The sequence below is a fragment of the Triticum urartu genome, chromosome 2A (genome assembly GCF_056163025.1).
Source record: "Triticum urartu cultivar PI428250 chromosome 2A, HENAU_Tu73, whole genome shotgun sequence".
NCBI lineage: Eukaryota > Viridiplantae > Streptophyta > Magnoliopsida > Poales > Poaceae > Triticum > Triticum urartu.
The window spans coordinates 457,848,567-457,873,453 of NC_141874.1; the positions used below are offsets into that span (position 1 = coordinate 457,848,567).

Sequence of the window (24,887 nt, forward strand, 5' to 3'; positions counted from 1 at the left end):
ACCCAAGCCCATAATGGGGGAGCTTGAACCCACTTACCAGGGAAGCAAAACGGGCCAAATTAGCAATAGGTTACGTCAGTCGCGAAGTCTCAGTCGACCAAGTCCCAGACATACAAAAAGAAAAAAAATCTGCATCAACGGAGAGTTTTTTTTTTGGAAATCACATCAACGGAGAGTTAATTGAGGATCACGGTGTGATCTTGACGTCTTTCGTTGGATTAGGGGGGAGGACCACCCACGGTGAAATTGCGTGGTCTGTTTCCGAGTGGGTCTCAGCCAAGTTGTCGACGTACGCGAGCAGGACTCGTTTCTGACACAATGAAACTGGAACACCATTTAGCTTGACTTGAAGGATCTGTCAACCGTGTCCTCGCCTTGGCCCTTGTCCTCATCGTCGGCCGGCCGTCAAGCTCGTGTGCCGCCGCCGCCGCTGACGTTGGGCCATAATAACGTCATGTTGAAGCACATCCTGGAACCAGCCGATCCCCTGCGTGTGGAACAAGTCAGCAGCGCCCTCCGGCAGTCAGATCGCGCGACGGGCCCCGGCGGAGGGGAAAGGAAGGCCGGCATGAGCAGCCAGGTGATGCTCACCGCGCCGGCTAAAACAGGGCAACTTGTTTCCGGAGGCGTCACTGCGGCGGCGCGATCGGTAAACGTCGTCGACGGCCGAAACATGGCACATATCGGATCGGACCGCATGGCTTTCATCGGCGGTGCCGGGGAAAGGAATGTTAGATCTGTACACACTTGCGCGCACTCGTCGCTTGAAAGGGGAGAAGTGGTTATGGGACGAGTTGCCTTGCCGTCACCGGCGACTGTCGGTGATGCGGCTGAGAGAGAGGATGCTCGTGTGGGCGTGGCTGAGGCTGCTTCTGCGGGAAAAGATATCAGGGTTTTACCCGTGGCCATCCGTTCGCCGTCCAGATCGGTCATCGCCGGCCAAGACAACACGGTCAGTCTGGGCATCAAAGCAGGGGCAAGCGGCAAAGTGTCCGCGGTTGATCAAGAAACGGATCTACACTCTCCTATGGTTCCTTTTGGGGAACACATCTCTTCGTCGGCACCGCAGGACAATCCGATCGGCTCCTCCACGTCCTCATCGTCATCCACCTCAACCTCCGGCGACACAAACGGCGAGGGCGATATCTACAACATAGGAGTTGCGGCAGCGTTGGCGATGGACACCGAGGTATTACGATCCGAGATCGCCAGGTATCTCGGGCAGGAGTCCAATAGGGAACAGAGGCCGCGGCGGCGGGCAAGGCAGCGGAATGCCCCGGCGCCGCCCGTGAGATTCTCCCTGCGTCTCACCGAGCAGGAGGCAATGGAGGACGTGGCGGCCGTCTCCCTCGCCAAGGACGTCTAGTTGGAGGAGGCCGAGGGGATGCCGGCGCACCGCAATGCAAAACGTCGACGACGCTAGGTGATCCGATCCTACGGATTACTGGTATGCGTTAGCTCTTCTCTTCTTGGCCAAAAGCAGAGACATCCATCCATAAAACTAGCGAGCCCTTTTTCCTTGTCATGTGAGCTTGATTCTGCTTTTCTTCTTATGGCTGCTTGAACTGTATGTTAGTACGTGTTGCGTTCTACTCTCGGGGATTAGAAGAAAATCTTAGTTGAAGCTAATTTGTTCAGTTGCCTGCAATACCCGTGTTTGTTCTTCAAGAATTTGTGATCAGTACGTGTTACATTTCGGCTTGCTGATATATGCCGTCTATTTATTTTCTTCATTTATTGGTTTTTTCCTCAAAACTTGAGCACTTTTACAATCTTCCCCCAGATTAAAGAACAAAAGAACATGAGTACATAATGATTAAAGTACCACGTAGGACTAGTAGACCTTGGCATCCCCACTAAAACCCTAGCAGAAGATAAGCATCTTCTTGCCCGGCTTCATCTTTTCCTTCTTTACATGCATGGGCCTCCGATTAAGCTAAACATAATCCTGGCTTAAGGAGTGATGGAGCTGGCGCCATTGCATACTTATGAATAAATAAATCACTGGACTGGAGGTGGATCTGATTCCATGGAGGTGGATCAAGCGCTCCTCTCCATCATCTCGCAGAACCTCTTGAAGGACTCGAGCTTCTGCAGCTTGAGCTGCTTGTGGATCCGGCGGATGAAGACGTCGGCGACATGGTCGATCTCGTCCTCCAGCCGGAACTCAGCCCCCTCCCCCTCCTTCTCCATGGCGTCGCGCAGCACGTCAATCACCGACCCCGGCGCGTTCACCAGCTCGTCGTCGTCGTCGTCTTCCTCACGGAACAGCGAGTGCGTCAAGTACTCGTCGTCGCTCTCCTCCTCCTCCTCCTGCTCCTCGGCGGCGGCCTCCTCCACGTCGCGCTCCGTCACGTAGCTGGGCGACGTGTAGAGCACGATGGCCTTGTTGGCGCCGTCGTCTTGTTGGGCGGCCTCCTCCTTGCGCGCGTGGTCGTCCTGGCCCATGATGGCGTGGATCTTGTGGTTGATGGCGCTGACGAGGAGCTTCCTGTTGCGGAGGATGCCGAGGACGAGGAGGCGCGTCTTCAAGGTGCTCGTCTTGGCGCGCACCGCCGTCGACTTGGCCTTGACGACGGCGACGATGGTGGACAGCATCTGCTTGAAGAATGTGGAAGCCTTGGCCTTCATCTTGATTACAGTTCACTACTCTAACTAGCCTGCAAAATAAAGGTGTGTATGTGGTGCCGGAGGGGATGCTTGCTGCGTGGATTGTGGTGGCTGTACAGTAGCGCAAGGTGTGTGTAGTTGATGCTTGGACATGGAGTTTTGCCCGTGGGATGCCATGGGTATATATAGCACTAGCAGTAGCAGTAGCAGACGTGGGGGTGAGCAATTGCGAGTGGATGTCTCCTAGACAAGTTTCAGCATCGCACGAAAGCAGGTGAGCTAAGGAAAGGGCACCAAGGGGAAGCGATGGGTGTGTGTGTGTGTAGCAATTAACAAATGCCGCAGCAGCCCGCGGGCAAAAGGAAAAGTAGTCAAAAAGATGATGGGTATGCATGCATGCATGCAAAGGGCTCCTCGTGGGTAACAGTTGTCCAATGTTTTGGCTAACTGGGGGGGGGGGGGGGGGGGGGGGGGGGGGGTTCTTTCCTTTCAAAGAAAAAGCTTGAGGTTATCCTATTTTTAATAGTTATTTCCATGTGTGTGTAGTAAGAAAGTTCATGGTGAGGTGTTCATTCATGAATACTCCTATACTAGTACCACCAAGTTTGTGGCCTTTTAACTTTGGCGGTATTACGGTCATTGTGAGGCACTCACATTATTGTAGGCAGCTTGTTTCCGCTTGCTAGCTATAGCTAGTGAGAGATGGGGCTGTTGTAAATTGTGATGCCATCAACAACACATGAGATTAGATTTCCTCGCAAAAAAGAAAAAGAAAAAAGAACACATAAGATTTACCATACCATACCGTAGCGGGCCAAATAAAAGTGTTTGGTAAATCTCAGCTGGGACGGTGCCACACTCAACGTCGGAGGGGGAGCTCAAAACTGAGTATTCTGGGAGCCACGAGTACGACTATAGATTAAGCAGCTCTTCTTCTTACGTAGTACTCCCTCCGTAAACTAATATAAAAATGTTTAGATCATTAAAATAATGATCTAAACGTTTTTATATTAATTTATAAAGGGAGTACTATAGACAGGGTAGGGTGATTGGGCGGGCGGAGCTGGTCTCGATGCTGCCTGCGTGCTTGCATGTGGGAATCCTTGGCCGCTAAGGTTCCCACCCCAAATGGCCATGGCACAAAAAGCAGCCGGCCGGCGCCGCGCGAGCTGCTTCTCCGAGCTGTCGAATCGAATCGCCCGTGTACAACCATATGGATGGACCAGCAAGCAGGCAATGCAAGCGCAGTGCAGCGTCACGCCGCATGTATCCGCAAGTGGCCGGGGGGATCTCGGCACAGGAACAGCTAGCTAGCACCCACCGCATGCAGTTTGGCCACAAAGCCCATCCAAATCAAAAGCGACCTGCCTGCCTGCGACACGACTCGTAACTGCTCCTTTCGTTCCTAAATATATAAGTGCTTTTAGAGATTTTATAATATAAACTATATATAGGTAGTTTAGAGTGTACATTCATACATTTTACTATGTATGTACTTGATATTGAAATCTTAAAAAAAACTTATATATTTTAATACGGAGTGAGTACTATAAAAAGGTATTTAATAAAGGCACACCACAAAATACACACAGTAAAAATCTGTGAACAAATGACACCACCGGTCTATGTGTCAACTTGGCACACCGAAACACATCTTGAAAATTGTTGATTCAACGCAATCAAGTTGCTAATCGGGTGCACATACAGTCCAGAACGCCTTTCTTTAATGACTTGATTTATCCAGATAGAAATGTTTTGATCCGTGCTTCTCTTGCCCCAAAACCCTACATATGCCTCCCCCCTCCCCGACAAGCTCGTCGTTCCTCACCATGGTTCATTCTGCTGGGCATTCATTAGGATCGCCCACTAGGTGCCGGCGAATGACCACACACATGCAGCTCGTGAATTGTCACGGCTGCAAGCAGGGGCAATGAAGGTGATGACTACACTGACGGGCAATAACTCCCTCCTCGATTTCTATCCATGCTAGAATCACAATAGCATTGCTATTAACTCCTCTGGTTTTACTTTGTTTTGTGTCATGTCTTGGGTTTAAGGTTTGGTTTGCTGGCATGTTGAGGTGTTTCACGACATTCCTAACAACAGAACGATAGTCACACACAGATTTGTATGACACCGTGATGTAACCTTTGGTTATTCGACGGACACAATGGACATATTTTATCCAGGTTCGGGCCACCGCAATGTTAGTAACGACCCTACTCTAGGTTATATGGGAATGTACTGTGAAACGGATAGCAATGGAGATGTACAATGATGGGTTCAACAAGTTGGATGTTAACTCGTCGAGTATGGAGGGGGACGATCAAGATGGGAAGTCTAGATTGGATCCACTGACGTGCTATTTGGCTGCTGTCGGGCTTCTGGAGAAGTTGAAGTTGGCACTCCATCTCGAGGGGATGCCTTTACGTAGTGGTCCCAGTCTCGGTGCATAAAACTGAACAAAAACTTTTCGAGATACCTATAGAGCATCTTTATGATCATCCAGTTACAAAGTGATGTTTGATTACTCATAAAGTATTCTTCCGGTATTAGGGAGTGGCACGATCTCATGGTCTAAGTAACAGATACTTGACATGAAGAAAGATGTAGCAATTAAACTAAGTGACACAATCAGATGCTAAGTTTATGGTTGGGTCTGCCCATCATATCATTCTCCTAATGATGTGATCCTGTTTATCAAATGACAACTTATGTCTATGGTTAGGAAACCTTAACCATCTTCAATCAATGAGCTTGTCTAGTAGAGGCTTATTAGGGACATAATGTCTGTTTATTTATTCACGCATGTATTTAAGTTTCCGGTCAATACAATTTTTTTGACCAATTATATCATGGAGAATAAGAATTTATCAATAATAAGAAAATATGAAAATAACTAATCTATTATTGCCTCTAGGGCATATTTCCACGTCTACCGATTACACCAGTCTTATTTTAAAATAAATTTATAAACATAAAGTGAAATTATAATAATCAAAGCTTGACTATAAATAAACTCATCAATGGATTACAAGTCATAAAGAACAAAAAAAGAGAACAAAGATCCACATTATAAAGAAACACAGAAAAGTTTCCGACTATCGATACAAATTAGACAAACAAATAAAACTAAATACATTAGGCCGACGGAGATAGCGACAACTCAGAGTACTCGCCGCCGTCACCTACGCCGTCGGATCTGATTTGTGATCTATTTCATGCAGGGTATGACGAAGATGAGGTGGCTATTACAGTGGACACGGTTGTGCTGGTGGAGGATCCGGCGAGGGTTGGGCTTCGTCCGGACGAGAGGAAGGAATTGGTACGCCGTGTCGTTCACCGGAGATATGCGGCTTCGGCGGTCAGGCCGTGGAAGGGACCGTTGCCTAAGGTACGCCTACCAAACCTTACTCTGTTCGATTTAATACATCCGGATTCATGGACGGTGGTCAAGAAGAGGAGGGCTGCGCATCGGTCGAGAACAGGATCGCTGCCGGAGGCGGCGGCTGTGGTGCCGTCGAGGCTGCCGAGCGGGATCCGGGCGAAACGCAGCGAGCGATTGAACGATTTGCTGGGCCGTTTTGGGCCGGACTCTCCGTGCGTTGCCGCATTGCTAAGTGGGCCGGATATGGCTGGGTATGAGGCCCAGGCCATACCGGGCGCCACATGCACGACTAGCGCCGCATGCACGGACGTAGTTTCCGCCTCTGCGTGCGTATCGTCTTCTTCCTCTAGGGTTCGTCGGCGTGGGACGCCCTTTCTTCCTCCGTGCGGTCCTGGTCGGGCTTGCCGGATCCCGCCACTGCTTGCGATGGCCGGTCGAGGAGCGGGTGGACCGCCGGTAGCGCAGCCCCGTGCGGCTGCGAGTAAGGCCGGGGCGATCGGGCCGCCGCCGCCGCCTGGGAGGGCTGGTCGAGGGGCCCCTGGCGCGGGGAGCAGCGCAGCCGACACCGGGCGAGTTGTAGCCGGGGCCGGGCGTGGCGCTCCCGCCCCCTCCGGACGGGTTGGCGGAAACCAAGGGGCACGGCCGCCCGTGCCTGCGGCGGCTCGGCCGCCGGTGGTGCCTACGGGCAGTGGAGGTCCCTGACCTTCGGGGCCTTCGTCTACCAGGCCGCCGGACTTTCCTGCGGAAAGAGGAGCCCCTGTAGGGCCGCGACCTTCGGGGCCTTCGCCTGCCAGGCCGCCGGACTTTCCTGCAGGAAGAGGAGCCCCTGTAGGACCGCGACCTCCGGGGCCGTCGCCTCAGGTGGCCACAGTCATGGGTCGTGGCGGCGGGCCTGGTAATGTGGTGCCGGCCCCGGGTGGTGCTCCGCCTCGGGCTGCTCCGCCGCCGCACTATGCAGCGAGGCCAGCTCAGTATCGGTCAGGATCTTCGCAGCCTAGGAAGGAGTGGACAGTTCGAGAGTCTGTTGAGGCGCCCCGTGATCAGTGGGGTGATGATGGTGTTGATGCTTATGGAGACGGACAGCACCGCGGTTCCTCGTCTACCGGTGGAGGCCGAGGCTATTCGTGGCAGAGTGACGGGTCTGCTGAGAGACCTTTCCTCGGGCCTCCTGGTGGCTTTGTCGAGGGGGCTTCCGGCCCGGACCCCAGCCAGAGAGGTGGATTCCATGGACGTCGGGGTGGTCGGGGCGGGGGCCGTGGTAGGTTTCGTTGGCAACCTCCGCCTCCGGTTGCTGTTGACCAGAGGGTTACCGCGGTTGAGACGGATTCTGCTCAGTCTACGGACATTACTACTCGGGCTATGGAGGTGGTAACGGCACTGGCCAAGGTTGATGTCCCGGTGCCTGGGGCTGTAGGTGAAACATCAGACAGGTCTGACTCCGAGAGGGCGGCCAAATGGGCGCGCAAGAAGGAGAGAATGTTGTGTTACCGGTGTGGTGAGAAGGGCCATTTTATTGCAGAGTGCGTCGCAGAGCTGTGTGACTCGTGTGGCAAGCTTGCACATGATTCGGGAGATTGCCCGTTAGTGCGTGACCAGGCTCCATCTCTGACTATGTATGGGCTGTACTGTGCGGAGTTATTGTTCTTCGAGTCCCCGGCCGCGAGGGAGATTCCCGAGGATACACAGTTCATGACTACCGGGATTGTGAAAGCAACTCAGGGCGAGGTGACTGAGGCTCGGATTATCCATAGACTTCAGGAGTTGGCACCGGGGGACTATCAGTGGGAGCTGGTCGGACTCGAAGCGAATGTCTTTAAGGTGGATTTCCCTTCTGTGGAGGATTTACAGAGATTACTGAGTTTTGGCTTGTGTAGAGTTCCAGGTACTACGTGTATTTTGGAGTTTCACGAGTGGACGAAGGTGGAGCCTAAAGGCAAGCCGCTTACGCAGATCTGGTTGCGGTTTTCTGGAGCCCCATCTAAGCCTCTGCAGGACGTTTGAGTTGTAGCCAGTATGGGTATCATGGTTGGAAAGACGGAGAGAGTGGATATGGCTTTCACTCGGGCTCATGGAGTGGCTAGGATATTGGTGAGTGTTCTGAATGTTGACTTCGTGCCTGATGTCGTTTACTGGACATATAGGGGAGAGGTATTCCCGCTCGACATAGAGTTTGAGGACATTGAGATGTTCGCTGACGAGGTTGCTGGGGATGATGTTGATATGCACGAGAGTGATGGTGGTGCAGGAGCCACGGGGGCGCCAGACGAGTCTGCTCGAGAGGGTTCGACCGGATCTTGTCCTGATGCTCAGTTGCCTGGGGAGGGGTCCGGAGCTGGTTCCACTCCGCCTTCGGTACCCACGACGACTCTGCGTTTTGGGTCCTTTGAGCCTGCTTCTGCGCCTCCCAAGCTATGGAGTGATAGGGTAGAGGCTGATGATGAGTTTGAGCACACACTTCCTTCTTTGGACTCTGCTGAGACTGCAGTTCGGGATGTAGAGCCGGAGGTCGCTCCTATTTCCCTTGCTATACCGGTTGAGGTGGTTCCGACATTGTCATCTATGACCGAGGTGGGCCTTATGGGACGGGGGTCAAGGCAGGTGGCCTTGTCCTCTTCCCTACCTATTCAGCCGTTGGTGTCACCGGCCATGTCGGGGGCCGCCAGCGATAGGAGCGGGAGCCCGAGGCAGGTGGCTTCGGCTCCCCCTCCTCAGGCCCTGGCTATGGCGCCAGCATCCCCCGGGACACTGGGGGAGGAGGGGCTGGGGCAGGTGGCCCTAGACTCCCCTTCATCGTCTGCGGTCAGGAGGACCGCTTCCTCGGCGACTTCGACGCTTCGCTCTGAGCCGGTGGGTGGTGCAGGAGGAGGGAGTGGGCAGGTGGCCCCAGCTGTCCCGCCTCTTGCCATACCCGCCGGGCACTTGTCTGAGGGCATCGGGAGCCCGCAGCCTTCTCATTCTCGAGAGGAGGTTGTTGCCTTCGGCGGTGTCCCAGACCCGGTCTCGACGGGGAGACGGATCAGTGCCCGCGTTCTGGACCTTCCGGAGGTGGACGATATGCAGCAGCGGTGCGCTATGAGGGCGGCCAAGCTTCACGATGCTGCGATATCTACTGGTATGTCCATTAACATATCTAATTCTTTATTGCATTTTGCTCCTGAGGAGATTGTTAATAATGCAAACCAATTAGGAGTTTCTCTAGGCGCTAATGATATTGAAATCTCCAACTCGGTGAATGATATGTTAGATTTAGAGGCGGAGCGGGCCTTAGAGACTATTAGTCATCTTGTTGCGGTCAAGCCCATGAATGATGAGGAAATTGATGCGTTAGGGGTTAGAGTGCTAAATAATCTATGTGCGTACCTAGCACCTTCTAATCAGGAGTCGGAGGGCGAGGATGTGCCCTTAGATGATGTAGATAGCAATTCCGTTCAGTCCGGTTATGAGGACCGGGTGACGGAGCACCCCAAGCTAAGGTGTAAGTGGAAACGAAAAATTTATCCCGACTCTGCTGTTCGTAGGAGTGCTAGGATTCGGACTGCTAAAAAATTCCATGATGAATTATGAAAGGAATCTTTTGGAATAGCAGAGGTCTGAAAGACTTGGCTAAAAGGAGGTTTCTTGCTGAAGCTTCTCTGGAACATCGGTGAGATTTCGTTGCTCTGTCGGAAACCGGTCGAGATAATTTTGCGCCGCAGTTTCTTTCCTCTCTTGTGGGTGGTCTTGAGTTCGATTGGCATTGCCTCCCGCCACGAGGTCGATCGGGGGGCATCTTACTGGGTGTGAGACGTGATGCCCTTGAAGTCCGGAGTGTTGTAATGGGTGACTTCGCAGTAAAGTTTCGAGTTAGATCTAAAGTTGATGGGTTCAACTGGGCGTTGGTAGCGGTCTATGGTGCCGCCCAACCCGAGCTTAAACCGGAGTTTCTGGCGGATCTGGTTCGGATATGTGGGTCCGAACAACTTCCGATTTTGGTCGGGGGTGATTTCAATATCATTAGAAGGAGAGAGGAGAAAAACAATGATAACTTCGACGGCAGGTGGTCATTTATGTTCAATACTATTATTGAAAGCTTAGATCTAAGGGAGATAGAGCTCACTGGTAGACAGTTTACCTGGGCTAATGCTCTGCCAAACCCGACATATGAGAAGCTTGATCGGGTTCTCGCCAGCGTGGAGTGGGAACAGAAGTTCCCTCTTGTTACGGTGCAAGCTCTCACGCGGGGAATCTCTGATCACACACCTTTGTTCGTGGACTCAGGGGAGCCGAACCATATAGGAAACAAAAATACCTTCTCTTTTGAGATGGCCTGGTTCGAACGCGAGGGATTCTTAGACATCATAACCAGGGAGTGGGCTAAGGGTGTTGGAGGAAGGACGGCGGTCGAGCGCTGGCAGAATAAAATTAGGCATTTGAGAAGCTTCTTACGGGGTTGGGCTAAGCATCTAAGTGGGGTGTATAAGATTGAGAAGGATAGGCTCCTCTCTCTTGTACAGGCATTGGACGTAAAAGCTGAATCCGCGCTGTTGTTGCCTACCGAGCTCCAAGTTAAAAATGAGGCGGAGAAGAGGCTGAAAGAACTTCTCCGCGAAGAAGAATTGAAGTGGGCTTTGCGTGCCAAGGTCCGCAAAGTAGTCCAAGGGGACGCGAATACTCAATTCTTCCACCTCATTGCTAATGGTAAACACAGAAAGAAGCGGATCTTTCAGCTAGAGCAGGATGAGGGTACTATTTTAGGGCAGGATAATCTCAAAACCTATATTACCGAATACTATAGGCAGCTATTTGGACCGCCGGAGGCCAATTGTGTGTCCCTCGATGAGTCCAGGGTTGAGGACGTGCCTCAATTGACTGCTGCTGATAATGATATCCTGGCTGCCCCGTTCTCAGAAAAGGAGGTGTTCGATGCTATTGCACAAATGGAAAACAATAAGGCTCCCGGTCCGGATGGGTTTTCGGCTGAGTTCTATAAAAAGTGCTGGCACATTATTAAGGGGGATTTACTACCTATGTTTCATGATCTATTCTCTGGACAGCTTCAATTATTTCACTTGAATTTTGGAACTATCACATTGCTTCCGAAGAAAACGGATGCTGCGAGGATTGAGCAGTTCAGGCCGATCTGCCTCCTCAATGTTAGTTTCAAAATCTTCACCAAGGTCGGAACTAATAGGCTCACACAGATTGCGCAATCTGTGGTGCAGCAATCCCAAACTGCTTTCATGCCGGACAGGAACATCCTTGAAGGGGTGGTTGTCCTTCATGAAACGCTCCATGAAATCCATTCCAAAAAATTAGATGGAGTAATTTTTAAGGTGGATTTCGAAAAAGCGTACGATAAAGTTAAGTGGTCATTCCTCCAACAGGCATTGCGTATGAAAGGTTTTGATGAAGCCTGGCGCCGACAGGTCGAATCATTTACGCAAAAAGGGAGTGTGGGAATTAAAGTGAATGACGACATAGGTCATTATTTTCAGACACATAAAGGCCTAAGACAAGGAGATCCGATGTCCCCTATCCTGTTTAACATTGTGGTGGATATGTTAGCAATTTTGATAGGCCGGGCTAAGGAAAATGGTCAAGTGGGTGGGTTGGTTCCTCATCTTGTGGAGGGAGGTGTTTCCATCCTTCAGTACGCCGATGATACAATCATCTTTATGGAGCATGATTTGGCCAAGGCGAGAAATATGAAGCTTGTGTTATGCCTGTTTGAACAATTAACCGGGTTAAAGGTTAACTTCCATAAGAGCGAATTGTTCTGCTTTGGTAGAGCCAAAGACGACCAGGAGTCTTATAGGCAGTTGTTTGGGTGCGAGTTGGGGAGTTTACCCTTCTCTTACCTTGGTATCCCGATTCACCATCGTAGGCTAACAAACAGAGAATGGAAGTGCATCGAAGATCGATTTGAGAAAAAACTGAGTTGTTGGAAGGGTAAGCTCATGTCATACAGAGGCCGGTTGATTTTGATTAATTCGGTGCTCACGAGTATGCCTATGTTTCTCTTATCTTTCTTTGAGGTCCCAATTGGTGTTAGGAAAAGACTGGACTTCTATCGGTCGCGCTTCTTTTGGCAGGGTGATGAACTTAAAAGAAAGTACCGGCTTGCTAAATGGGACATCATCTGTAGACCGAAAGACCAAGGGGGTCTCGGTATTGAAAATCTTGAAGTCAAGAACAGATGTTTTCTTAGTAAGTGGTTGTGGAAGCTGTCCTCCGGGACTGAGGCCATGTGGGCGCAGATCCTTCGTAACAAGTACCTCCAAACTAAAACATTGTCCCAGGTCGCAGTCAGGCCGACTGATTCGCCTTTCTGGAAAGGACTAATAAAAGTCAAACAATCTATGTTCAATAGGACGAGATTTGTTATTGGAAACGGTACAAGTACCCGTTTCTGGGAGGATACTTGGCTTGGTGAATCACCTTTAGCCATTCAATATCCGTCTTTATATCGGATTGCTCAACGACATGAGGTGTTCGTGGCAACGATATTCCAATCTATCCCCCTTAATATTCAGTTTCGACGGTCGCTAGCGGGCAATCGTTGGGAAGAATGGCTTCATCTAGTAAGGAGACTAATGGAGGTTCAACTTTCTCACCGACCCGATGTATTGCGTTGGAAGTTGACTAGTTCTGGAGTATTTATAGTTAAATCAATGTATATTGATGTTATTAATTCGGCTGATATTCCAACTTCTAAGTTTGTTTGGGCTGTCAAGGTGCCTTTAAAAATAAAAGTGTTTATGTGGTTCGTCCATAAACAAGTTATTTTAACAAAGGACAACTTGACTAAACGCAATTGGACAGGTCCTACTAGGTGTAGTTTCTGTGATCGGGATGAGACGATTAAGCATTTATTTTTTGATTGCCCGTTGGCTAGAGTTCTTTGGCGGACGATTCATATTGCTTTTAATCTTCCTCCACCGACTTCTGTCATTGCTTTATTTGGGACATGGCTTCATGGGTTGGGCCTGTTCTCACAAGACATATTCGGGTTGGAGTTTGCGCTTTGTTATGGACTATCTGGAATTGCAGAAATGATTTGGTTTTTAACAGAACATCACGGATTCATTTTTTGCAGGTTATTTTCCGAGCTACGGCACTGATCCGTTCATGGTCGCTACTCACTCCGATGGAGGCCAGGGAGCATTTGGTTACTGGATCTATCCGTTGGGAGATGGTCGCTCGGGATATCTTCAACCGGTTTGGATGGCGGTCATGTAATATGATAGGCAATTAGTTTCCCTATCCATTGTTAGCCAGCCGGTTGTGGCATTTTTTTTGTGCTAGTTTGTATATCTAACCGCCTGGAGCTCTGTGTGAGCTGCATTTCTCTTTTTCCTTTTGGTTTAGCTGGAGACTGTGGAACCTTGTTGGCACTTTTGCCTTTTTTTGTTTAATAAGATGGCCGTATGCATCGTTCTGATGCAGAGGCCGGGGAGCCCCCCCTTTTCGAAAAAAAAATTATCGTGTGTACATTTACAGGCTAAAGGCTTTAAAGTATGGATCTGCAAAGAAGTAGCTACAATTTTCAAGAATAATTCATCGAGGGCCGATAGAAAATTTCATATAAAAATAAACACTACACAAGTGAATACACACATATTCATCCAGCACATTAGCCTACTCAAATATGAGTACCAGGAACCAAAAAGTCATGTCAAACAAAAGAAATAACAATACAATGTACTCCCTTCGTTCCGAAATAATTGTCGTTGGAGGGGTTTTCCGACCAGGTGAAAACGAGTGAAATTACCAAACTGCCCCTCCACCACCCACCGATTTGAAATCGCACGGGCCGTCGTCTTCCTCCGTCGCTCCTCCCCTTCGCCAGGCTCCTCCGTCGTCCACATCTCCGGCGCCCTTCCCCGCCGGTTGCCTGCGCCGCTCCAATCGAGAGCCCGATCCCCTCTGGTCGCCCTTCCCCGCCGCGATCGAAAGCTCCCTCGCCGCGGTCCGGAGCTCCCTCACCGGCGGCCGCCTTTCCCCACCGGTTGCCTGCTCCGCCGCAGCTCCGAATCCTTCCCCGCTGGCCGCGTATCCCTCGCTGGCCGTCTCCCTCCACTCCAACCGAGAGCTCGAGGTCAGCCGCCGCTGCTGCTCGCTGCTCCTTTCTGCTCCTGCATACGCACAATGATTTTGATCAGAATTGCTTGGATTTCTGCTGGATGAACACAGAGACAAAATAATTACTCCGTGTGTCCCTCTTCTGCTGGATGAACACAGAGTAATTATAATTATTCTGCTGGATTTCTGCTAGAGTAGCATACAGAATAAATTTTGGATTTCCTGTAATTTTGGAAACATCTTTATTGAACAGGAGTACTAGTATGAACAATAGTTTGATACACCAATGCTGCAAAACCTGCAATGCATCACTGGCATGTTACTTGTTCATCCAGTAGGCGTCCATGTTCCATTTGCTACTGGGACTGTGGAGCATATTAGCATTGCCCAGTAGCCATCCCACGAGCCGCCAACTCTCTACAGCAGAAATTCGTTCAAAATAGGCCGGTAGCTGGAATGTTAGGAAACAGGGAGATGTGGTGACCGTGACAGGTACCTGAACCATTGTAAACTGGAATATCTCTTCTTCCTCCGGGCGAGCTCCTCGGACTCAGACTCTCTGCTTAAACTGGTTCTGCCGGCACAATGAGATCGAGGGCATAACCTTCATTAAAATTTGGACAGAAGAGACTAGTACTCGTGAATTTATTTAAGCGGCCAATTTGAACAAATAAAAGGATGACAAGGGGAAAACCTCTTCGACCCATAGTCTGCTTAATATCTCTCTTTCTTTGTGGCCAAGCAGCACTCTGTAAGTCGAATGGAGCACTAAATGGCAGAATGATTAGCTAAAATGAATGTGAAATGTGAATAAGCCAATTCATTCTATTAGCCCTGTTTGTGTAGAACAGAATAGAATAACAATTTGTCTATTCTTTTATTAATGGTTTTCTACCAAAAAGCATTGTACTCTGCACCTGTATGGGTTCAGGAAATTGCAACCAGGACACATTCAAAATTTCAAAGTATTACCCAAATTGCCACATGTAACGAGGGTTAAGCCAAAAGGCTCTTTGTGACAGGTTTCTTTCCGACGAGCCATTAGATCATACCTGAAAATAGTTGCATGACCACAGCAGCAAGCTTCAACATAATTATTCAGCCGTAGATCAGCAAGACAAAGTTGGCTAACGCTGCTCGACCACCAAGGATAGAGTCCGGATGTCTTATATTGTGAGAAAATCACACTTCACCAACAGCTAGCTGCAGAACATGATTTTTACTCCATACTCCATTTGTATGTGTATATTTCTACTACTCCATTTGTATGATCACTCTCTGATACTCCATAATCCATAATAATCCCAAGAGAAGAGAAGCGAAGAGAAGAGAGCAAGAGTAGAGAAGAGAAGAGTAAGAGAAGAGAAGAGAATTCTTTGCACTGCTCCTCTTCCTACTCCAAGAACTACTCCTACTCTTAACAGAAATAAATTAAGTTAATTAACTTAAAAAAGATTTTTCAGTTAATTAACAGGAGTAGTTCTAAGGTGCAGAGTAGTTTAGTTAATTAACTATTCCTACTCCTAAATTTAATTTACTGAAGAGAAGAGAAGTGAGTAGAGGAGAAGTGAAGAACACTAAATTCCTACACTAAATTACTCAAGCCTTGCTAAATAGCAAATCCTATACTCCAGCACATAAAAGTTCCTACAGAGCAAGCAATTGGCTTTCTTCCAATTAGCTTGATACTCCACAGATTAGGTTGCAGCAAAAATGCACTACAGAGCAAACAATTACTCCAAACAAGCACCATTGATCAGCATCCTACTCCTGAAAACAAGCACTATTTGCACTTACAACTTCGGTGTGAATTACTGTACAGTAACACTGATCATGGGAGTACAAATTCGGTGTGAATTACTGGACACCTCCTTTACACAGAACAGTTTGCAACAATGCTAATAACTAGCTGGCACTTAAAAAAATCCATGGATTCAACCCAACTAAGCTTGAGTGTGTGATTGTTTACCAGTGGTAACCATCTTGACCATTTTTGGCTGGCTGGTAATAGCATTTGTTTTATTTTGTGGACACAAAAACAACCCTAGCCACACAAAAAACAATAGGGAATATACATTCTTTTTTCCTTTTGTTTTTGAGGGGAGAAATATGCATTCTGTTGGATGGCTTCCGTGACTAAACCTGATTTTCAACACCTTTGAACAAAGTCATGGTATAAATAAAGAGAATGAAAGAAAATATCTGAATATGACAACTACTCCAGTAAAACATAGTGAAAGTGCAATTAAACTACTGTGCTGAATTTGGTTCATAGATACCCGCAAGATTTAGGATTCTCAAACAGAATAAAACCCACAAGATTTATTCAGCACAAATAACCCAGTAAATTCCTACACTACTAAACAAGAGCAGTACACTACTGCTGCACTTGCTACTCCAGTAATTGGAAGCAATACTCCAATACTGTTGTATTGGAAGCAATGCTGCAGTAGTTCAAGCAGTACTTCGGTACTGTAGTTCAGTGGAGTAGCTGTAAAGAATTAACACTAAGCATCAGCAAGTTGTACAGAATTAACAAAATTAAGAAAGCATCAGCAAGTTAACAAGCTACTGAAAAACTACTGCAATCAAAACAGTACTGCAAAATTAAAATTCAAAATTTGCAAAATTTTGTAAACTGATTTTTTTGCCAAGGAAACAAAATTCACCTAAGAGCTACTGCAAGCAGGTCTACTTGCTTTTGGGGTGTTTTTGCACAACCTGTTTGTCTGCCATGCAAGAATGTGTGCTAAACCAATCTGTCTAAAGCAAGCAAGCACCAAACAATTTGCCTGCTAAACCTGTCTGCTCCAATCTGTTTGTTGAAGTCTACTTGCACAAATCCGTCTGCTGCTACTTGCTCCAAGAACAAGAAGAGAAGAGAAGAGCAGCAATCTTGCACAAATCTGTCCGCTACTGCTTGCACAAATGTCTACAAGGTCTACTGCTCCAAGCAAGCAAGCAGAGCAAGAGAAGATGACAGGAGAAGGGGAAAAAAGAGACCTTTTTACTCCGGCGAGCTCCTTGCTGAGCTCCTCCACCTGCATCTTTGCCTTGAGCGCGTAGCCGTCGGCGGACACGGGGTCTCCGCGCTTCCACCCTGGCGGCACCCAGTACGGGTCGGCGCCGACCTCCCGGCGCAGGGCCGCGAGCTCGTCCGGCTCGAGCCAGTACTCCATGGCGCCGTCGGCGTTGTGGCAGCGGCGGATGCGCTCGGCCTCCTCCGTGGCGCCACCGGCGTGCTTGAGGACGTGGTCCAGGCACACCACCGCGACGGCCTCCTCCCCATCTCCCGCCTCCGTCGCCAGATCCAGAGTAGGCGCATCAAAGCTTGACCTCGGATGTGGGGTGGGGTGCGAGTGGACGACGGGTGTGAGTGGAGGCGGAAGAAAGATGGCGGCGACGGGGAGAGATGGTGGCCTCCTGGCCGATGTGGTGGGTGGCCGGCGAGCTGGGTGAGGTGGTGGCCGGCGAGGTGGTCGAGGTGGTGGCAGAAGAGAGGCGAAGGGGAGAGAGGGCGACGAGAGCAAGAGTGAGTGGACAGCGACGAACGGCGCGAGGGTAAAATGGAAAAGTGCGTTAATTTCGTAACGTGGCTGAACTTGTACTGGAGTTGTCCAACGACAATTATTTCGAAACAGAGGGAATACAAACTAAGAACTTACATACATGAAGAGAACTACATACAACAGCCTAACTATAGAACCTATGAAGGTAAAAGCAGAAATAAAGATAGCTATTAATATGATAGATAGTGCCTTAAAGCATGTGCAACAAAGCATTACGTACTACAACCACTCACACTTGCTCCATAACAAACCCATGAACACGACGCCCCTAACAAGACCGTCTGGCTCAATGCTAACAAGAGATACATGACCAGCTTAATAAAAAAGGAGAAAATCAAGGGAAATGTAAGAAACGAAAGAACCTCGAATCATACACAAACAATATGATAATACCATGCATACATCTAGGAAGAGAAGCATGATAAGATGAATGGAAAAACCTATAAATCAACCTAAAAAATTTGCAAGGCAACTGAAGAACCCCAAATCCCTATGATGAACAACATACCAACAATCTACCAACCTATGAGATGCATGGAAAGCCATAAAAAATACTCACAAAAAGGATTGAATGGGGAAATAATGGAGAGATAAACACGAATGAGATCTAAAAACGAACATGAAGGTAACAACCGTAAGCTAAATTTGACCTCAATAGAGACACTTTAGCTGAAATCCACAACAATTAATGACTTAGACGTTGAAATCACCATGAAAGTCGACTTCCCTCCCTCCACTCTGTCGTTCTCACTCACATCTGCCTCGACTTTGAGAGATTCAAGATGGATAGAGCAATGAGAGAGAAAAATTATTCAAAAATAAGGACACAAAAAATACAAAGAGCGTATCGCTCAAGGGGCAAACCGAATAACACCATGCTAACTTCGGCAGACAACAAAGATGGTTGACCCAAAAACGCGATGCTGAATCGAGCGGAGATAAGTTCGAATGAAGCCCAAAAGAATTCAACCAACTACAAAATAGTATATATGTAAAAAACACAATTTTCCATAAAAAAATTTTGAACATCAGTGCAGACACAAGCGCTCATATACACGCGCATACACTCACCCCTATGAACGCACACACGCACACCCTACCCCTATGAGCACCTCCGAAAGACTGAGTCGGCATATCATCTTGAGATTTACGAAGTCACCGTAGGCGCCTCGTCGTCGACGGAACGTCTTCTCCCGCTGAATGCACTTTGCCGGAAATCCTGAAATAAATCCAGGAATAAATGCGAGTACTAGAATTTGAACCCTAGTGGGCTGGGGATACCACAGTCCCTCTAATCATCCAACCACAGATTGATTCGCCACAATTTTCCATAATAGATAACGATAATTCACATATTTCTTTACAACAAATAGGACCGCAATAACCAGCGAGGCAAGTTGCCTGGGGAGGATGACATTTGCGAACACTTTTTTATGGCATGTTCTCCAAACGCACATGACAATTTCTTCATAAACACATGGCAAACTTAAAATGAATGGATTTTGCTATGAAATTTGCCGTGTTTGCTTGAAGAGAGTAAATTGCACTAAACAACCACTTTGAAGGCTAGATTTGCAAAAAACAGTACAACACATTTTTTTGCAGAAAACATCACGTCTATAGTAATTTTTTTTGTAAAAAACACTGATTGGCAAATCGAGCTCAGTTAATTGAGTTTATGACAAATGAGGCCCGCCAATCAGGCTAACGTGGCACCAATTTCTCACACTGTTACATGAAAACGTTTGTTGGACACGGGGCCGCTTGTCAGTCTAACAAGCCTCGCTATGGCATTCCACCGAACAATTTGCGTGCAGTGCACAGGCTAGCGGACAAAGGCCGCCGCTGCGAGCCTCAACCAGGCGACGAAGGTCAAGGACGGTGGCGGCAGGATGCGGTGGTCGTGCTCGAGGATGGCATCCACGGGGGAGCACTGGCGGCGGGGAGGCCTCTGCCTCGGTGTGGCAACGACGATGGCGGGCTCTGCCTCGTCTAGGGGCAGAACGGGCGACGACGGTGACCTCGGTCGGGGTTGGGATGGGCAGCGGCAGTGAGCGGCAGGTGCGGCGGGCAACGGGCGCGGTGGGCGCCGCGGACAGCGAGCAAGCAGCGGGCGCGGCGAGAAGTGGGTGCGTCCCCCACTCCCTCTTCGCCGGCCTGCTCGCCGCCCTCCCGTCCGTCTCCCCGCACACCTCCCCATGCCTGTGCAAGGCCTTTGCACTGTCGGGCTTTGACACCGATGACTCCGGCGAGCCCCTCCGCAAGGCGCGCGATGTACTTGCCGACCCTGGCATCGCGACCTGCTTCCCCGACCACCTCGCCATCTGCAATGACCTGGCCGCCCTCAGGCGTCTCGTGGAGCCCGAGTGGGCGAGCCTGCCTCCCTCCGAGCGGGCGCGGCGAGCAGCGAGGCATGGCGGCCGCGGCGAGCAGTGGGTGCAGCAGCAGCGAGGCGCGGCGGCCGTGGCGAGCAGCGGGCGCGGCACGCGGTCGACGCGGCGAGCAGCAGCGGATCTGGACGAATTTGTCAAACGGCGGAGTTGACGAGCATCGGATTTTTTATTTTTTCTTTCAATGACTGGCGGACCCCACAGGACCACACATGATGATAATGTTAGCCAACGTCGTTGTTACTTGGCGGTGCCACGTCAGCCTGACTGGAGGGCCGATTTGTCATGATCTCACTTAATCGAGCCCGATCCGCTAATCAGTGTTTTTCTATAAAAAATTACCGTAGACATAATGTTTTCTGCAAAAAGAATATTATACTGTTTTTCATAAATCTAGCCTTTAAAATGATGATTTGTACAATTTACTCGCTTGAAGAAGAAATTGTCACGCTCCAGCAACATAAATTGCTGCGGAAAACATTAGCAAATTCCATCCCAGTGAACATTTGCTGAATAGCATTGCCCGAAAAGTAACAATTCTCGCAAATGCCCTGACTCTACTTTTTTTAGGGGGTGCCCTGAGTCTACTTATTAAGCTATGGACTCACAAGTCTGTGGTTAGCAAAATAAAAATTCATATAGAATTAAGTCCATGCACCAATTTACTCATGACAGCAGGACCCACAAGTCCATGCATCAATTGTTAACTAAGAGCATCTCTAACAGACGTCTAAAAAGAGCTCCGCACACTAAAAATTCATCTTTTTGGCGCCGAACAGCTCCAGCAAATGCTGTAACGCTAAAAAGTTTCGGGCATGCTGAAAAACGCTATCGCGCGCAGCATATTTTGAGCTCCAGATTACGCGCGTTTCATAATTTGCACTGTCTGTTTTTTGGGTGCGCGTCTTTGGGCGTCTGCTAAAGCAATGTCGGTCCCGACACATTAAAAATGCTAAAGTGGTGTGCTATAATTTTTATTGGGCGTGAGATTTTTGTGCGGCTGTTGGAGATGCTCTAAGACGTTTCGATTGTTTTGCTACACCTAGGGACTAATTTTATGACATTAAACTTGCAGGATGAGGCTGCAACATCGAACTGAAAGAGGAGAAGGCACAAGCTAAATTCAGAGGAGAAATGTTATAGTAGAAATCACGTCCGTAAGTTTTCATCGCGGTACAATCTGCATTTTTGCTTGTGTTAATCATAACTTGCGTATAATCTGCTTCACGGAACTGTAGGTTCCCAGCCCAACAATCGCGGTGCCAATCGCGACAATGGCCAGGCAAGCTGCAGTCTCCAGCCCCATACCCCTGTCACCGCCGATCTTTGACCGGACCTTGAGGTAGCAGAGGCACGGCAGCAGCATGGTCGCCGTGCAACTGAGGAGAGCGCCCGTGAGGCCCACGACGTCGGCGAAAAAGGGCACGGCCAGCGCGACTACAGCCGTGCCGACGACGAGCACCGTCCTGACGAGCGCGCGGAAGGGCGCGCTCTTGCCGACGCCCAGCGCGCCCTCGGCGGCCTCGGCGACGGGGGCGACCACCAGCGCGTACTTGGCCAGCGGGTTCACCAGCGTGGTGTATATGGCCACCTTGGCGGCCACGCTCGCCGACGGGACGTTGAGGGTGATCTGGGATTTGAGCGTGTCGCCGTACATCAGGTACCCGACGATGCCCATCAAGCCGTAGCTGAGTGTGCTCACGATGAAGCACAGCAACAGCACCTGCGCGGCGTGAAGCAAATGTAAAATGTCCGGGCACTGATAAATTCACATATATTCATGTAGCAAATCATCTTTTTCTTTTTACGAATCACACATATAGTGTAGCAAATAATGAATCATGGGATGATTTCAAGCAAGAACTCAACGTAACATTGCAACTGGACCTACGTACCATGGGGAACCTCTTCCTGTCTTTCATCCCCGTGTATATCATGGGAAACACGGCATGGCCACTGAAGCAGAAGGAATACAAGCTCATGGCGCTGGGCATGCTGTCCCAACGCACCAGCCTGCCCCTCTCGCGGAACCCAACGCCGTCGAACACCCCGACCCACAGGACGGCGGCGATGAGAAGAACGGACGCCAGCGCACCACCGGCAGCGACGTAGGCGAGCACGTTGAGGCTGCTGAACCACGTGGTCGGCAGCACGGCCAGCGTGGCCGCCAGCACGAACGCCTGCTTTCCGCTGACACGGAGCGCGCCGAGCCGGAAGCTCGCCGCCGGGAAGAGCTTGTGCAGGTTATCCCCCTCCAGGATGAGGAAGTCGATGGCGACGAGGTAGAGCTCGAGGTACATGAAGGTGGCGACGATGACGCGGCCTCTCCGGCCGAAGGCGTGGGCTCCGATGTCCGGGTAGGTGTTGACGAGCGAGCTGGAGTCCATACACCTCTGCAGGAGAAGCCCGGTGTAGAAGCAGATGACGGCGATGGCCATGAAGACGATCAGGCTCAGCCATCCGCCCTGAGACAGTGCGTAGGGAATCGACAGCAGCCCGACCCCTGCATGCATGGGTGAACGTACGCACAAGCACAAACAAACAATTAATTAATCAAGTGCATGCATCATGCATGCATCAAAATGTGTACACACAGGTGACAATTGCTTCTTGAACTACTAGCTTGCAATAGCATTGGGCTGTATATATAGATCGATCCAGCTAGTTGTTTCTGAAATTAAAATTAGGATCGTTCAGATAACAGAGGAAGAAATTTAGCTAGGGATTAACCTGAGAGCGCATTGATTCCATTGATACAAGTCTTGAGGAAGCTTGTCTTGCCGGAAGACGGAGGCGGATCGGTGTTGGCAGTGCTCATGTCCATTGCAATGTCACGTTGTGTACAAAGTAGCTATCGTGGATCAAGTGCATGCCACATGCGCGGGTGGTGGAGAGGAAGATCACGGGCATCCGGCCATTTATAGGCGCCAAGCTTAGAAAGAGGTGACGGATGCGGTCCGCGGCGACGACCCCTATCATCTACGCCGTAACATCATGGCAGTTGAAGAAGAAGAGGACAACTTAACACCTCAGACGCGCTGATCGCGATTGCTGCAAAGCAAAGTGATGATATCGATGTCGAATCGGGGTCGTGGAAAGAAGTAGCCCCAAAAGAGCTAGAGCAAGACTGAAAACGCCACACCCTGCATGCATATGGAAAAAGAGATCATGACACTTGCAGTGCACAGACTTGCGTCTTGGGTTCACCTTCATACACAAGCCTGGCAAATGCAAAAGTGCAGCCACCCAGTCCATTAACTTGCGTGGGCTCAAATTAGTACAAAATCATCCAGAAGCAGATACACGGGCTCTTGTAGATGACGTGTTCGATGGAATGTTGATGTGCACGATGCACGGCAAGTAGCCAAGCTGCGATGTCAATCTCGTTGCGTGAGTGAGCCTAGCTCAACTGGTCGGAGGAGTGGATGTACAGAAAACCAACACCTGGATTTAAATCCTCACAGAGACGAATTTAGGTTTCTATTTATTCTTAAGGATCATGCTTTCCTGGTACTCATGCATTTATTATTGAAGACTAGACTCGGTGAGTAACTGAAATTAAAAATCCTAGTACTCATACTTAAAATGCCGTATGCATCCCTGGTTGGTGCGGAGGTTGAGGAAGTGAAATTCTCTCCCAACTTTTTTTTGCAAAGAGAGCCTTGGCTTAGTGGTTGAGCATGCGGTTGTGCAGTCTAATGACCCGAATTCAATTCCTAGAATTGGCAGGCGGTGCACAAGGGTTTTTTCCCATTTATTGAGGATCAAGCTTGGTGTGTGGTGAAACCACTCACCAAGAAATATCTTCATACTCATTTAAAAAAATTCTAGGGATCATATTTATCTTAGTACTCATACTAAAATGGTTGTATGCATCCCTAGTTGGTGCAGAGGCGGGAAGTGAAACTCTCTTCCATTTTTAGGGGCGACTCGGGGGCGATTAGATCTTTCGCCGCGCCGTTCCCTTTCCCTCCCTCGCCGCCATCGAAGATGGCCGCCAGGAAAGCCCGCGCGGGCGTCGGGGAAGGTGGCGAGGGGATCGATCCCGTCAGCCCGAGGGCGAGAGTATCGCATACGTGGCCCGCGGATCCTTCGGGGCGGCGGCCTTGTCGACAAGGCGGCGTCGTCTGGCGGCTCGCGACGTCTGCAAGCGACGCTGGCCAGCGTGCTCGGCAGCGCGCGCACCGGGTCGTTGGTGGAATCTGGCCGTGACGCGGTGCTCCGATGCGTCAGATCTGGAGGTTCCCCTTTCTCCTGCTGCCTCTCTCGTCCTCCCGGTGGTTTGCGGCTGCAGGCTCCGGTGATGCTGAGCATTGGTGGTGTACTTTGGGTCCGGGGGAAATCTTGGCCGGTCTGGCCGGCCCGGCAGTGGCGATGCCCATGGGCGCCGCTTTCCTTCATGAAGGCGCAGCTGAGGGCCCAATCTACCCACCCCGATACCCGGTCGAGTGAAAACCTTAAATCCTCTTCGGATCTGGCGGCAGCAGCGCTGTTCGCGTTGTGATCTTCCTGGAGGGTGCCGTTAGGGGCACTAGGGCTCGGTTGGGAGTGCAGAGGAACTGCAGGTGGATGGATGGTGATACGTCACCAATGTACCTATAATTTATCAAGTATTCATGTCATGTTTACAACAATTTTATATGGTTTTGGTATGATTTGATTAGAACTAACATGGACTGATGCTGTTTTCAGCAGAACTACCGTGGTGTCGTTCTTTGTGCAAAAATAAAAGTTCTCGGAATGGGCTAAAAATTTACGGTGATTTTTTATGGACCAAAAGAGACCCCCGAAACACCGGAGCTGGGCCAGGAAGTGGCCGAGGAGGCCACAAGACTAGGGGCACGCTCACCCCCTAGCCCCTGGCTTGTG

At 49.7% G+C, this 24,887-nt stretch overlaps 3 protein-coding genes and 1 pseudogene across 3 annotated transcripts; 1 reads left to right on the forward strand and 3 right to left on the reverse strand.

Annotated features, from left to right (window-relative positions):
* Positions 1-1,711: 1,711 nt before the first annotated feature.
* LOC125541646 (uncharacterized) lies at positions 1,712-2,780 on the reverse strand. The gene has a single exon (XM_048704999.2). It carries the CDS (start codon positions 2,629-2,631, stop codon positions 2,041-2,043), a length of 591 nt encoding a protein of 196 aa, XP_048560956.1. The 5' UTR covers positions 2,632-2,780; the 3' UTR covers positions 1,712-2,040.
* A 6,778-nt stretch (positions 2,781-9,558) lies between these two features.
* On the forward strand, positions 9,559-11,102 carry LOC147985452 (uncharacterized; annotated as a pseudogene).
* A 2,435-nt stretch (positions 11,103-13,537) lies between these two features.
* LOC125529401 (uncharacterized) lies at positions 13,538-17,883 on the reverse strand. Its single transcript, XM_087541582.1, has 4 exons — positions 17,862-17,883; positions 17,063-17,666; positions 14,556-14,633; positions 13,538-14,112 (listed from the first exon to the last, which is right to left on the reverse strand). Exons 1-4 carry the CDS (start codon positions 17,881-17,883, stop codon positions 13,653-13,655), a joined length of 1,164 nt encoding a protein of 387 aa, XP_087397708.1. The 3' UTR covers positions 13,538-13,652.
* A 3,235-nt stretch (positions 17,884-21,118) lies between these two features.
* LOC147985453 (amino acid transporter AVT1I-like) lies at positions 21,119-22,920 on the reverse strand. Its single transcript, XM_087539885.1, has 3 exons — positions 22,749-22,920; positions 21,914-22,521; positions 21,119-21,741 (listed from the first exon to the last, which is right to left on the reverse strand). The coding sequence occupies exons 1-3, from the start codon at positions 22,840-22,842 to the stop codon at positions 21,220-21,222; spliced, it is 1,224 nt and encodes a 407-aa protein (XP_087396011.1). The 5' UTR covers positions 22,843-22,920; the 3' UTR covers positions 21,119-21,219.
* Between the last annotated feature and the right edge of the window lie 1,967 nt (positions 22,921-24,887).

Bases quoted from the DNA above. Each gene is read 5' to 3' on its own strand.
- LOC147985453 (XM_087539885.1), bottom strand. From the start codon at position 22,842: ATGGACATGAGCACTGCCAACACCGATCCGCCTCCGTCTTCCGGCAAG. The intron at 22,522-22,748 runs GTTAATCCCTAG...CCATGCATGCAG, and splicing joins TGGAATCAATGCGCTCTCAG to GGGTCGGGCTGCTGTCGATT. The intron at 21,742-21,913 runs GTACGTAGGTCC...CACGCCGCGCAG, and splicing joins ACAGGAAGAGGTTCCCCATG to GTGCTGTTGCTGTGCTTCAT.
- LOC125541646 (XM_048704999.2), bottom strand. From the start codon at position 2,631: ATGAAGGCCAAGGCTTCCACATTCTTCAAGCAGATGCTGTCCACCATC.
- LOC125529401 (XM_087541582.1), bottom strand. From the start codon at position 17,883: ATGGGTTTGTTATGGAGCAAGT. The intron at 17,667-17,861 runs GTGAGTGGTTGT...GGACAACTCCAG, and splicing joins GGGTTTGTTATGGAGCAAGT to TACAAGTTCAGCCACGTTAC. The intron at 14,634-17,062 runs GTCTCTTTTTTC...TTGTGCCGGCAG, and splicing joins GAGCTCGCCGGAGTAAAAAG to AACCAGTTTAAGCAGAGAGT.